This window comes from Mytilus edulis, chromosome 2, assembly GCF_963676685.1.
Source record: "Mytilus edulis chromosome 2, xbMytEdul2.2, whole genome shotgun sequence".
Taxonomy (NCBI): domain Eukaryota; kingdom Metazoa; phylum Mollusca; class Bivalvia; order Mytilida; family Mytilidae; genus Mytilus; species Mytilus edulis.
Genome location: NC_092345.1, coordinates 12,503,695 through 12,519,584, shown reverse-complemented (window position 1 = coordinate 12,519,584; position 15,890 = coordinate 12,503,695). Strand labels below are relative to the sequence as shown.

The window sequence follows — 15,890 nt, the reverse complement described above, 5'->3', positions numbered from 1 at the left end:
TTATTCATCAATTTATGAACCAGAATATTTTTTCAGGAAAAATACCATAACCCCTCATGCCTTTTCAAGTTCAATGTTCGTTCCCTAAACATTTTCTATCTGAACTTATAATTTCATTTTAGACATGTAACCTAGGACATTTGTTCTGAACATGCATGAAATATTTGCCACTGGACGTTAAACAGCCAACAACTAATCAAAACATAGGACATTGTCTTAGTATAAAGCTGGCATTTAAGGTAGCGCCTTCCTCATATTAAACTAAAATTAGAACATACAAGACTAACAAAGGCCAGAGGCTCCTGACAAGCGACAGGCGGAAAAATATGGAGGGGTTAAGCATATTTTGTAAGATCTCAATCCTCCCCTATATCGCTAGCCAATGTAGATTTTAAAAACAGAACAATACGCTTCGTAAAACTCAGTTTAAAAGAAGTTCAAGTCCGATGTCAGAAAAGGTAACAAAAGTAACAGAGCAAAATGACAATGATACATAAATTAACAAAGGACTACTAGCAGTTATTTAAAAAAAAAGTACTACTGGCAGTTGTTGACATGCCAGCTCCAGACCTCAAATAAACTAAACTAAAGATTATGTATTAATCATATGGAAATCATGCACAATCCATCCCGTTAGAGGTTTAGTATCATACCATCAAACAATATATGAGAAGAACATAACTCGTACCATGCCAACAACTGGTTTAAGAATAAATGTGCTCATATCCGATGCAGAGACCCTATGAGTGACTGAATCTTAATATCAAAATAAAGGCAATAGAAGTATACCGCTGTTCAAAACTCATAAATCCATGGACAAAAAACAAAATCGGGGTAACAAACTAAAACCGAGGGAAACGCATTAAATATAAGAGGAGAACAACGACATAACACTAAAATGTAACACACATAGACAAAATCCCACGAGAATAACAAATATAACATATATATATATATATAACATCAAAACCAAATACATGAATTTGGGATAGACAAGTACCGTGACACGTCTTATCGCAATGTGAATTTACACTCAAAAATAAGAGAAAAACAAACGACACAACGTTATAATGTAATACACACAGAAACGAACTAAAATATAACAATGGCCATATTCCTGACTTGGTTCAGGGCATTTTTAAAGGAAAAAATGGTGGGTTGAACCTGGTTTTGTGGCATGCCAAACCTCGCACTGTTATGGCCATGTGAAATATAACATCAAAATGACAACACAGGACTACAATATAAATAAATTGGAGAACACAATTGACAAAGAATTACACGAACAACAGCCAACAAAAGGCAACAAGTTCAAAATTTTAATACGCTAGAAGTGTATTTTGTCCACACAAGACCTACGTGTGACGCCCAGATACAAAAGTTTGAAAGCCGAAACGAGTACAAAGTTGAACAGCATCGAGGACCAAAAGATCAAAAAGGTTGTGCCAAAAACGGCAAGGGTTTTCTGTTAGTTACCAGAAAATCCCTATAAGTTAGAATAATTTATACTTTTGCAAACAGTAAATGTTATAAAATGAATATTCAAAAGATGTACGTGATAAAACTGAAGTATTAACTAATTACAGGAAACAACTGAAATACATTTACATATTAACCAAACTATGCAATCTTTAATGACCTGACAATAGTATCGTAAATATATCCCTTCTGAATAAGTCTGTTTAAAGGTTTGGTCAGAGATTGAGATGAATGCCGAAATCTTTGTGCTGTGTAAAGAATATTACCATAAAAGATTGGATGTGAAATACCTAAATGTATGAAATGTCTGCATTGAATTTTATGATAACCTAATACCGATGATAAAATTTAATAAATGTTATAACTCTTATGATAAGAGAAACCCTGATGTAATTATATTTATGTAATACAGAGATTTCTTATGTTAAAATCAAATACGTTGTCACATATACGAGCGAATCGAACAAGTTGAGATATATAAACGTCATAAGATGGTGATAAGGGAACGTCACCGTTCAAAAATGGAAAATTAACAATAGAAAATGCAAAATTATCTCTTTCAATTTTTGACATGTTTACCTATTATGTCTGTTTGTTTTGTTGACACATCGTATTCAATATGATGGATTTTTTTGCGACTGTCATACAAGTGAGAGGTTAAGCAAGCTATAAAACCATGTTAAATCTACCATTTTCTACCTAAAAAATGCCTGTGCCAAGCCAGGAATATAATAGTTGCTATCCATTAGTTTGATGTGTTTGAGCTTTTGATTTTGACATTTGATTAGTGACTTTTCGTGTTGAGGTTTACTCGGCGTTCCGTAATTTTGTGATTTTACTTTAATATCATAAAAATTGGTAATAAGTTTCTGTTGAAAATATAGATATCGAGAAACAGGAAAGGACAGTGTTCATTGTTAGTATTAGCTTTATTTAGATTAATTCAGAAGAATAAATATCTTGTACATACTGAAGTCTTCATTATTGAGTGCCAATTTATCATCCAAGTCTTTGTTGATTTTAGTTATAAATCGTGACTCATAACAATATAGAAACAATAAGTAGTGCACATTCAGTCCCCTTTGGAATTCTGATAACTTGACGATATACGGAATCTCCATAGCGAACAAAAGTGTAATCTAGTAAAAAGTCAAGGGCAGTTATAGTATTAAAGCAGGTCCAATTAACATATTTCTTCTGTATGTCGTCAGTAAAAATGATCTTAAAGAGTTTGAACATATATATTCGCATTCTGACTTTTTAAATGCTTATTTTAATGAGGTGTCGTTCGTTTCTTTAAATCATATTTGTTTTTAATTTATTGTTTTAATACATGTCTCGTAAGAATATTTTTTTTACATTTGCGACCATTGGACACTGACAGAGTTCGATGTTTTTGTAACACTTCTTATCCTCTTTAAAAAATATATTTTAAAAGGAATATACATCCATAGAAAATTTCTTTACAACATACACAGAAATATTTCTAATAGTGTATCCCACTTTATTCTCTTTTTTTCCAAACTCCACTAAAATGTAGGAAGCGCAATAAAGGACACGAGTCTATCAATAAATCCAAGAGAAGCCAAATCATTTTTAACCAGAACGAGACGAAGTGCCGATGATTGCACAGACGAAACTTGGTGTGAAGCAAACAAACAATATTGCACGGTAAATATTTTGTTAAACATTATAACTTTTAACACATTTATTGCGAATGTATTAGTCTTTTTCGCGTACATTATAAGTGAAAACTGTCACAAGACAGAGTGTATATATTATTACTTTGGAACAAACCTAGATGCACCAACAAAGAAAAATGTCGTAAAATGTTAATATAAAATTCCGAGACCGTTCAAAATCTTATGCACACACTACATCCTACACTTACGTTATATACAGGTATGGAAGAAGATCCAGAACGCAAGTTTTGTTTTATTTTGAACGCATTTTTTTTTTTTGGTTTTGAACGCAGAGATGAATGTTCACTCTGAAGTTTGATTTGCGAAAAAAAACTACATTGCATAAATATTTCTCTTATATAAATTTAGTGGGGTTGTTGTCTCTTTTCCACATTCCCCATTTCTATTCTCAATTTTATTAAATGTTAACTATTTAAATACACATATTTAAGTTCAACTTTAAAGAGCCCACTAGTAAGTCAAAATACTTGCCGCATTTTGTATGTTAGTTTGATATAAAAACATATTTAGTTCTAATCATTTCAACAACGATTGCTTTATCCGATTATAGCAACACTTTGAGGAAGGTCGTGAACAGTATTGTCCAATGCGTTCTACGCCTTGTGGGGACGGAACAACTTGTTACCTATCTCAACCCTGCTACAATCCACATCATCCTATAGAAACGGGTTGTACAGGTAAGAACACTTTGATCAGATGCTTCACTAAGACAAAAACGTCAAACCCTTAATTCCAAAGCAATCTTTTCATCCAAAAAGTTTAAATCAATAGTGATTGCAATTGATAGACAGCCAATTTAATGGAAGTTAGTTTGTGTAGCGATCTACAAAACTGATATGATTTCATGAACGATTCTCTGGTTTCACATTTAGCTCACCTGGACCAAAGGGTCATGTTAGCTATTGCTTTGAGTCCGTCGGTGTCGTAAAATTTCTAAAGTTTCAAAATAATCAGTTCTAAAAAAATGTTATCAACCAAAATAGTTAGATGACCACTTACAAGTTTTCTAAAATATCTTATTTTCTGCTCAGAATGCGATGATAACGTCACTTGAAATAAATCACAAACGCTGTAATGAAAACACGCACAGCCTTAACATAAAAAGATTAAATATAAAACAATTAAGTACTTTTGAAAGAAACTGTGCAAATGAAAGCAATGCTAGATATGGCTTTGTCTTGAAATGATGAATCTTCCATAATCTAAGACGTTATAAGTAACTAGTTTTCGACAATTATTATTGCAAATAATGTTACATTATTTTAGTCGTTTATTTGAAAATTGACGTATCAAAAAATAATATTAGAACACAAATGCCAGCTTTTCCACATGACGTAGCTATTACAAGCAATGGCGGCGATCCACAGGTTGTAATTGCTCACCAAAGATACCAGGCTTATATGTTGTACACCAAACGCAAATTATGTTTACACATGACTTATAAAATTATTAATTACAGTGTGAGCACCATTGACAGTGAAAATTTTCTGTCAGATATGTAAAGTATATGTAAAATAAAAAGATTTGATTGACTTCATTTTATTTGCAGAAGATCTTTGTATGTCATTTCCTTGTGAAAATGGTGGAAACTGCAGTGTTGTCAAAGCTACCCATATATCATATACGTGTGCATGTGTACCTGGATATAACCAGTCAACAGACTGTGCTACTGGTAAGTTCAATAGATCCACGTATAAATACCGTTGAGATGTTTAAAAAAATACATTTGAATGCAAATTGTACTTGTTACATGTAGTTAACATTCACAGTTTTGAGATTGAGTTCAGTTGGACAAACGTTTACAACTGTGGATGCATTTATTTAAATGGGTACCTTTTGTCTGTGGATTAATGGAAACTTTAATGTTCGTGAATATTTAATTTCTATGTTTTGTCCAAGTCTTCATACAAGCCTTAAGAAAATTTGTCTTTCTTTAAACAGTTAATTTTGTGGTTCACCTGTACAAACGAAATCCACGAAAATTGGTATCCAACGATATCAATAAATCCACAGAATATGAATAAAAAGAGAAGATATGAAAATGCAATATAAAAAGATACAACCGTAGCCAACAGGGCAAATCCACACATACAGCTGAGGGTGTACCAATGTCAATCTTATCCTTCGCGATTACTGAACAATGTTGTAATGTTCATTAAAGTACATAGCGGGTGTATAATACCTCGAATATGACATACTCGATCATCGCATAACCAGTATCTGTGACAAATGAGACGATTTTTATTTTGAAATCATTAATATTTTCCTAGGCTAACTTAGTAGCAATACACAAGCTTCACCTGCATATGGGATGTATATATCCCGACTGAGCTTGCAGCTACACAGACTTTGTAAAACGTCACCAGTGTCTGAGTAGAAAGTGGATGATCCAGGGTTATGTCAAAGAACGTCTCGTCATTTTACTAAAAATAGAAGTTCATGGAAAAGTACCGAGACCTCGTTGATACATTTTCCGTATCAACTTCACAAATAATACACGATGGTCTCGAGGAATAGATTCTGGGTACTGAAGGTGTTTATAATCTTTATAAGGTGTTATATTACTTTTTTGTTTGTCTCTATGAATATTACTTTTACTTTTTAGTCTGTTTTGGTGATACCCGTTTTACATGACTCTGTACTTATACATCCCGTCATTGTGGTATTGTGCTAGGGTGAATTTTTGTATTCTTGTCTTTCCTTTTTTGCTAATGTGCTTTGTGTATATGCCATTTGGTGTTTCTTTATTCTATATGACGTGGTTCTGTACTGAAACATACCGTCATTGTGTTATTGTGCTATGGTAAATTCTTGTATTCCTATCTTTCCTTTTTACTAATGTGCTTTCTCTATATGCCTTTTTGTGTTTCTTTGTTACATATTTATTTGTTTTTATAGTGATTAAGATTATAACACAATGTTGAATTATGTACCCCAATTTTTGACTTTTTTATCAATTAAATAAAAAAGAAGATGTGGTATGATTGCCTATGAGACAACTCTCCACAAGACACCATATAACACACACATTAACAACTATAGGTCACCGTACGGCAAACTATTATGTCTGTTTGTTTTGTTCACAGATCGTTGTCAATATAAAGGAATTTCATGCGACTGTCACACAAATGAGAGGTTTAGCTATAGCTATAAAACAAGGTTAAATCCACAATTTTTTACAAAAGAAAATGCCTGTACCAAGTCATGAATATGACAGCTGCTATCTTTTCGTGTGATGTGTTTCAGCTTTTGACTTTGCCTTTTAATAAGGCACTATCCGGTTTTTCCTCGGCGTTCTTTTTTGTGATTTTACCATTTGATAATTATAAATACTTAAGTTGAGTGTATTACATCACCATGACCTTAAACTAGGCATTCTCGGCAATCTTTTGAAATATAGAACAAATGCTAATAGTTGTGATTTTGAATTACTATTTATCTGCTAAAACATATAATTATTGAGATATCTTTGGAATATCGTTTTGTGTATACCCAATAACTGGTATCGAAACTATGAAAGTCTAAAACCGAGTATGCTTTCACGAATTATTAATATTACGTATAATATTTATTTTTTTTTATCTTAAAGGACAAAAGTATGGGGAAATTGATAAACATATCGTTTTAGTAAAATATAAACTTTTATTGGAACAAAATGATTAAAATATGATCATTTTCATACTTCATACTACATTTTGGGGTTAAACAAAATTCAAAGAAGCAGCACATACCTTTGAATGCCCAATACAACATCAACGAAAAGACAATCACCACCGAACTATTTTATAACTGATGGATTGACAACTTCACTAAGAATAATGTGCAACCAATTGCTTTGTAATATATTTTTTTCGGTCTTTATAAATGAATCACTCATAATCATAATCCATGTGTAAACCCTAAATTCATTCTTTAAGAAGTTGTATTTTCCTCCGCAGCAAAATCATATTTCGTGGAAAATTATACACTTATTTCGAGAACAGGAATAGATGTTGCACAAACAGATCTGCTGACATTCAACTAACGGTTAAAAGCAATTTGATTCAAAGTTTGGAATATGCACAGTAAATAAAACGAGCCGTTTGGTAAATTATGAACTCATTTTGATAACATTAACTTTAGTTTGGCTATGTTTATTGTCTTGTAGATTATGATGAATGTGCATCAAACCCATGTTTACACGGTGGTTCATGTGGTAATCATTTTAACCAATTTACATGTGATTGTACCAACCGTTTTGAGGGAATTATATGTGAAAAGGGTTAGTATATTTAAGATGAATGCACTCATATCATGTTCCAATTAGAACCATAGGTCATTCACAGTTTGTATTGGAATTCGTGTTTTTCACTCTGCAGTTTTCTGTGTAAGGCGTTGTTATTGCTTTTTGGCACATCAATTTTATTCTGACCATGTTATTATCCTTTTTGTAAGATTTGTGCATTTCGATTGGTCCATTATATCTGGTCCATCTTAGTGTATAGCGTGACTAATTTCTCCCGGCCATGATTTCAGGTGTCATTGTATTGTGAAGACGAAAACAAAAACAATAGTACACAAAACAAGACTTTTATACACTAACGATAGAGCAACATGAAACCCCACTGAAAGGGATATCAGATGCTCCGGGAGGTTAACTTCATTGATAGTTGTGTCATTAACAATCACACCAGCTCACTTTATTTTTATTTCAAGTTAATGAAATTCCAGTTAGGTTATACATTCCGTTATATGTTTAAAGGGATTTATTCTCTTTGAATCTTATTTCGGAATTAGAATAAAAAAATATTCCAAGGTGGTACTCGATATCCATAAATATAAATGACGGTCAAAACAAAACAAAAAACAGTCAAGCATACACTTATCCCCTTCATTTGATCAGTGATGGACCAGTTGTCTCATGAGCAACCATACCACATCACCTTATTTTGATACTAGTCAAAACAGTCCGGATGTGGCAACACGAATAATGAGCTACAGAAAGGTAAGCGTATCCTGTTCCACTAGCGACACATGTTTTAAATATTTAAACACTGATGATGTAACGGTTGCTATTTAGACTCCATCAGACCTATTCTGATTGATACATAGCTCTTGTATCATTCTGACATCACCAAATGTATTATACAACAATACATTTCAATGTTCTGTCTGAATATAGTTTGAAAGGAAATGATATTAGGACAAAGGGTTTCAAGTTACATGATATATAGCAGCCACATAGACATTACACTATAAAATCTTACAATAAACAATACATACTAGTAACTGAATACAATGTCAATGTTTCTTTCAGCCATAAGTAAAGTCTCTATGATTTTTTATTTAGCCTTCATTTTTTTCAAATACTGTTAGGAATTCAATTATACTAGTGAAAAAAAGCAAATATAAGTATTCAAGAGTCAACTAAAATAAGTTGGGCTTTTCTTTCAGACTGTAGACCTGGCCCTGCCGATATAGTGTTTATTGTTGACACATCAAGTAGTTTAAAAGGGGACGTAAATCGATCCATTACCTTCATACGTGAGTTCGTAGACAAACTTCCCATTGGTGTTGATGACTTTCAAATTGCAGTAATTACTTTCGGAAGAGAACCCTATGTTTTGTTTGATTTAGATGACTATACGAATAAAGCTGATATTATTCATGCCCTAGACTTAATTGAAGGGAGAGAAGAGGGGACACTTACTGTTCCAGCTTTGCAAAAGGCAGTCGAGGTAAGATGATCTGCAGTTATGGTTGTTAATCTATATGCTTTCTAAAACGTATCTTCAGTCAAAATCAAGAATGTTTGCTTATGTTATAGTGTTGATGTATCATTAAGATAAGAACATCATAAAGATTCTATAAGAACTGTACCTAACATTGAGAATGGAAATGGGGAGTGTGAGACAACAACCCGACCATAGAGCAGACAACAGCCGAAGTCCACAATCTCTTCTGTAAGGGGTTTAGTATTATATCATCATAAAATATCAGACTTGGGGTCAATTACATTGGAATGTAATTAATTAAATTACACATTACATTGCAAAAAAGATCAATTACACTAATTACACATTACACAGTTTTTGAAATGTAACTAATTAAATTACAATAACTTTACTGAAGTAATTAATTAAATTACACATTACATTTCATCATGATATTTTTTAACAATATTTTACATGTACATTGACTATATAATGCATGTGTAAAATATTCATGTAAACATAGTTTAAGCGTTGCATTTGATAATCATTTAATTTAGTTATTTTAATGTTTTGTCATTTAGTCTGAATCAGTCTGGTCTGAAAACAGCAATTGTACATAGTCTTTGAACAGGAGCTAATGTGCTAGATATTGCTTGATCAGAACATGGAAGTTTTATGATTAGAAGATCATGATATTGATAGGAGATGGAATTTGTTCCTATTAACTTGCTAATACATCAAGGGGTATTTTGACATCTCAGAAATGAAATCATTTAAATTAAAAATCATTTTTTATTTGACTTTACAAATATTGAAAAAGTGTTCTTGTCACAATATTGAAAATAATTTTTAGTACAAACAATGTATATAATGTCTAATTATAAGCAATATTTTGCTAATTAGATAAAATACATGTAATAGTGGCATTGCCCCTGGACATTTTAAACTGAATAATTGCTGTTTGTTTTTATAGCTGTTAATTTTATTTCTATAATCCTTTTGTGTATACTAACTTGACAAAATGATTGTATGCAGACATCAGTGATTTTAAATTCTAAATGAACTGTCTAAGAAAGATGTTTCACAGTGACACATTTTTTTGTTTTTTTGTTTAACAAGGTGATTAATTACTTGTCAATCTATTAAGTTAAAAGATCTTTCTTTAAAAACAGAACAACACTAATATATGATTCTCACATTTTTTAAATTTTAAGACTATTCAAAACAAAATCTGTAGATCAGATAAATGATATAAAAACTTCAGAATAAATTACAGACATTATATAATTAAACATAAATCCTTATCTTTAACACCATAAAAGTACATGTAATTTAAATGTAATTTAAAAGTAATTGAGCATTACATGCTTTTTTCAATGTAATTAATTAAATCACCATTACATGTAATTAAAAATATGCCCAATAACACATTACATTCAGTTACATGGAAAATTGAAATGCATAACCCTTAATTACCATTACTATTTTAATTACCCCATCCCTGTAAAATATATGAGAAAAACATAACGTCATGCCAACAACACATTTTAGAATAAATGTGTTATATTCCGATGCAAAGACCCTATAAGTGAATCAATATTAAAGCCAAAATATGCCATCTTTAATGACCTGACAACAGTATCGTAACTATATACCGTCTTAATAAGTCTGTTTAAAGGTTTTGTAAGATTTTAAGGTGAATACTGACATTTTTGTGCTTTGTAAAGAATATTAATATAAAAGATTGGATGTGAAATACCAGAACGTATAAGATGTATGCATGTTGAGTTATATTTACGAAAATAATAATTCCATGTTCATATATAAGATATATCGAGAGCTTGCTGTTATCTGCAGGGTAAAATGGATTATTAAGATACAAAATTTTATTTGTCCTTAGTTAAGGACAATCATTTTGCTAATAATGAAACATTCATACTGATTTCAAATTGAATATTACTTCTAGATATCGTTGAGTTCGTCATCAGGGTCTCGTTTATCGTCTGCCTACCGTTACATAGTATTATTGTATGACGGACTATCTTCTGATCCGAATGATGTATCAACGTTTGTACAGACATCCAGTGTACCTATAGTTACAGTGGGAATTGGACATTCAGTTCTTCATAATGAGCTGTTAACTGTTTCTGGACATGCAGAATATGTCTCTAGTCCTTCCCATTTCAACGACCTCTACAATAGATTTCTACGGGAGATAATTCATACAGATTGTAACGGTATTAATGTATATTTTAAGATGCGATTTATGTTATGTATTCAAAATAAAATACAGATTGGAATGTATTAATATGTTCTTATAAAATGTCCTAAAAATACACTGATTTAAAGAATATTCTAATACCTTCATTCTCTAGGATAAAAAAGACCCGACACATTATGAATTCAAATAATCCTAAACACAACTATGTTATAATTTCAAGTCTCTTCTAACGTTTGGCCATGGTTTTATCTTCTCTCATCTGACCTCCGGCACACTTTTGAATTGTGTTGAGGTTTTCATAAAAATATTTTTTTGACATATTCGTGACCAAGTATGTTTTCGTTATTTGTCTAGTACTTTTATCAGCTAAACTTATACAATGATTCATAGCATCGTATAATAAGCTCAGAAAGTCAGTACTTCAATACTAAAATTAGTACTAGTACTAGTTCCCTGTTAATACATTTCACAATTATTACGCGTATTGGTACATTGGTTTTCAAATTGTTGGATGAAGGGAAATCTATATATAGTGAAGTCAATCGGTTTATTTTGATAATAGGGATGTTTTGTGTGTGATCAAACTAGTTTGAACATTGCAATACAACTAAAAATAACGTACAAGTTTCTTCAAAAATCAAATGTTTTCTTATAATGTCCTGTACCAAATCAAGAATATGCAGTTGTTATCAAATACTCCGTTTCTATGTATGTTGGCGTTTATATTTTTGCAGTTCAGTGTTTGTTGTTTTCCTTTTATATTTGATGTGTTTCCCTCGGTTTTGGTTTGTGACCCGTACGTGTTACAGTAAAATCTTTGTATGAATATTGAACAGAGCTATACTTTTATTACCTTTATTTAGAATAATTACTTGTTGTGTCGAAATTAAATACGAAACTACAAAATTAATATTGTGTCAAATAATTTGATTTCAGTGAAATGTGGTAAAGACATCACTTAGGCAACATGCAAATGACATAAATAACACTAATGTGACAACTAAGACGTCTTTAATGCGACAAATAACTAGTATTTAATGCCTTAATCATATTCTTTTGCAGATTGCACCCTACATACAGAAGCTGACGTTATCATTTTACTTAATATCAATAATAATCAAACCAATGAGAACTTAAATTCAAGACAAAAATATGGAACTCGGGCACTGATTGATGCCATTGTTCATAGTAATAGTGATGTAAACATAAGTATGTATACATATACAGATGAACCAGATATTGTATTTAGTTTCACAAACGACAAAGATGCCATGATAGCTCAAGCTTTCAAAATAGGGAAGGATGTGCTTTCAACTTCATCAAATACTTCTCATGCCTTGTTACACATCGACGAAAGTGGATTTTATCCTTTCCATGACGGAAGACATTCCGCGAGGAAATTTGTTGTTCTGATTTCTGATGGTAACTGGATGAACACTGATGCCATTAAAATGGAAATAATCAAAATGAAACAAAGTTCAATCGAGGTTCATGCAATTTTTGCCGGTGAAGATGGTAACATGGATAATCTTATTTACGTTATGGATGATCCGAGTCACGTTTATTATGTGCATGATGAAAACTATGCGGACACAACAAGTTTAAACGTGTTAGCATCTTTGACATCGTACTATACATGTGACAATGATATATTTACTAATCGCCAGTAAATCAAACGAAACAAAATATCTTGAGTTTGTCATGGATTATGTACGGGTCTGTAAACACTTTATATATTTAGGGAAATACCTTCGAAAAGCAATCGGATGACGGTACCTTCACCAATACACTGTCATTGCGAGTTTACTTTAACAAGCTTTTTAGCATTCATATCTTATCTTGTTAGCCTATATATAATTCAAATTTTCATTCTTTGTTGTCTACGTGGCTATATAAAAACTGTTGCATTTTATACTTTTATTGAAGTGTTTGTAGTAAAGAATATCATTTCATGTTTGTTATTAATGGGAAGGATTGTGCCTGATGTTCATATGATGAAATCATAATCTTTCAGTCAGTTTAGTTGAAGTCTGGAGCTGGCATGTCAGTTAACTGCTAGTAGTCTGTTGTTATTTATGTATTATTGTCATTTTGTTTATTTTCTTTGGTTACATCTTCTGACATCAGACTCGGATTTCTCTTGAACTGAATTTTAATGTTCGTATTGTTATGCGTTTACTTTACTACATTGGTTAGAGGTATAGGGGGAGGGTTGCGATCTCACAAACATGTTTAACCCCGCCGCATTTTTGCGCCTGTCCCAAGTCAGGAGCCTCTGGCCTTTGTTAGTCTTGTATTATTTTAATTTTAGTTTCTTGTGTACAATTCGGAAATTAGTATGGCGTTCATTATCACTGGACTAGTATATATTTGTTTAGGGGCCAGCTGAAGGACGCCTCCGGGTGCGGGAATTTCTCGCTACATTGAAGACCTGTTGGTGACCCTCTGCTGTTGTTTTTTATTTGGGCGGGTTGTTGTCTCTTTGACACATTCCCCATTTCCATTCTCAATTTTATTACATATGTATTGTGAGAAAGTCTCGTATAGATTACAGAATCATTTACGTAAACCCATATTTCCTTCATCTCAGATCGCAATTTTGCTCTACAGAAAAATTCTGTGTGTTCAATGTTTTATTTTTGATTACAGATGAATTTTCTTTCTCTCTTTTGTATTCTTTGTATTCAAATTAAACAAGTAAATATTTTGATAAATACATATTTAAAATAAATGCATATTTAAAACATAGATTATATTTGATATCATTTATACATTAGAGTTAGCTTACTCAGGTTGTTATAGACAAGAGTAGAAAAATACTTTGAACTTCTAAATATTTTTATCTTTCTACTCCGTTAATACCAATATATCATATCCTCATATTATTCTCATAATAATAATAACAAGAAATAGTAAAGTGCAATACTACACGACAGAGCCGATGGCTAGTTGAATAGCCATTTAATAATATATTTCATATACAAAATACTAAACATCTTTATAATGTCCTCATATAAATTTAAATATGTAAATAGTTCAATAAACACTCACACGTATGTAAAGCAAACCAATCTCTTAATGCATGATACAAAATCTAAGATAAAAGTAGTATTTAAAAAAATTACGTGACCGATCCAGTGGACCCTGTCGTGCCGAATGATTTAACCGCCAAATTAGATAAAAAACATAACCTAAAAAACGCCACCTATGGGCAGACAATTCGGAAGAAAATAATTTCATACTAATTCTTAAAATCAAACGATTGAAATCATATGTACAAAGATTATTTATTGAATAAGACGTTGACCTGTTTCATAAGGCCTATCTTTTAGTTTCTAGGTTTTGTAGACTTAAATATTTTTTTTCATATTTTTTTTTTGGCGTGACAAACTTATTCGAGAAAAAAAACGTATGTATCCAAACAAACATTTCTAAAATGTTAAGTTTAAGCTAAGTGCAATATATATATACCATTTTAAATTCGTAATCGATTAATTTTCATACTGCTTGAAAAGCTTGTGTTTTCGAATGTTGATCTGGTTGAACATTAATAAAGGATTTTTTTTTTTGCCAAATAGCTTTATCTTAGTTTAAACTGCAACTAATGTCCATTTTTTTGGTAAAGATTAATCTGTTGAATAGTACACCGATACAGACCTGCTCCACTTGTGACAACCCATTATCTTTTTTCATGCAAAACAGACAAATCTTTTTTTTTTATTTCTCATTACAAACAAAACAAACATATAGCTATCATCGAGGACATTGTCCTAACAACATATTCATAATCAAAGTTGTGGATGCCGTCAATTTATCAAAAATAACTCAGTAAAACAGAAATAGCTCATTTTTCTTAGCATAAGTTTGTTCCAATACCTATGCAATTGACAGTTAAACCTCTGATTTAGGAAGATCTATCATAATATCTTTTAATTTAGAATTGATATATAAATATATGCATATATACATAATTGCATGATATTGAAGTGTGAGTTTTGTCTATTGCTTGTTATAAGTGTCACAATTGTTGGCTGTTATGTTTTATTGTTGTTTTGTTTTGTATATGTTTTTATATGTGTTCATGTGTTTCGGCGATGATCCTTTTGTACTAGATTTTATACTGAATAAAATTAGTTAGTTAGTTAGTTAGTTAGTTTTACATAAATACTAGTATTTGGTTATATTAAAATAATCTGACGATGACCATTCCAAGCTTCAACTACCAACACACTATCACCAATTATGATTGCATGGATGTTTTATAATAACAAAATCCACGGAGTCAAATTTGCTCACTTTTACTAATAGTTATAGAGTTGTGCTGTTTAACCATAGTCCCAGGGTTTGGAAGGGTTGAGCGCTCACAAACCTGTTTAATCCCGCTACATTTTTTATATGCCTGTTCCAAGTCCGGAGCTTGACAGTTTTTTTGGCAAATTGTATTGTTTTGAATAAGACCGAAAGTTGCTCTTTGAATCGATTCAAATGTGTCTATGTCGTCGCCTTTTATAGATAAACTGGATAAATTTTCTCACTGTTGAAGACGGTTATATTCACGTTATTATTTGATAGTTGTCTCATTTCAAATTGCTGTTTTTCCCGTACATTTCCTAAGTCACAATACTTATATATGAATGTTTGATCGTCACAGTAAAACCGATTACGTCTTTTGTGGCGAATAGCATTGAGTCAATCGTTGTAATAAAAAAACAACTCGAGATTGGTCTTATACTTGTTTAAAAGAAGCCATGTTGCAATACACATTAACATGGTTATTTATAGTAGGTTGAATTT

At 31.5% G+C, this 15,890-nt stretch overlaps 1 protein-coding gene across 1 annotated transcript; it reads left to right on the top strand.

Annotated features, from left to right (window-relative positions):
* Nucleotides 1-264: 264 nt before the first annotated feature.
* LOC139511483 (cartilage matrix protein-like) lies at nt 265-15,238 on the top strand. Its single transcript, XM_071298260.1, has 7 exons — nt 265-3,150; nt 3,733-3,859; nt 4,732-4,854; nt 7,330-7,443; nt 8,616-8,899; nt 10,842-11,112; nt 12,159-15,238. The coding sequence occupies exons 2-7, from the start codon at nt 3,769-3,771 to the stop codon at nt 12,764-12,766; spliced, it is 1,491 nt and encodes a 496-aa protein (XP_071154361.1). The 5' UTR covers nt 265-3,150; nt 3,733-3,768; the 3' UTR covers nt 12,767-15,238.
* The last annotated feature ends 652 nt before the right edge of the window (nt 15,239-15,890 follow it).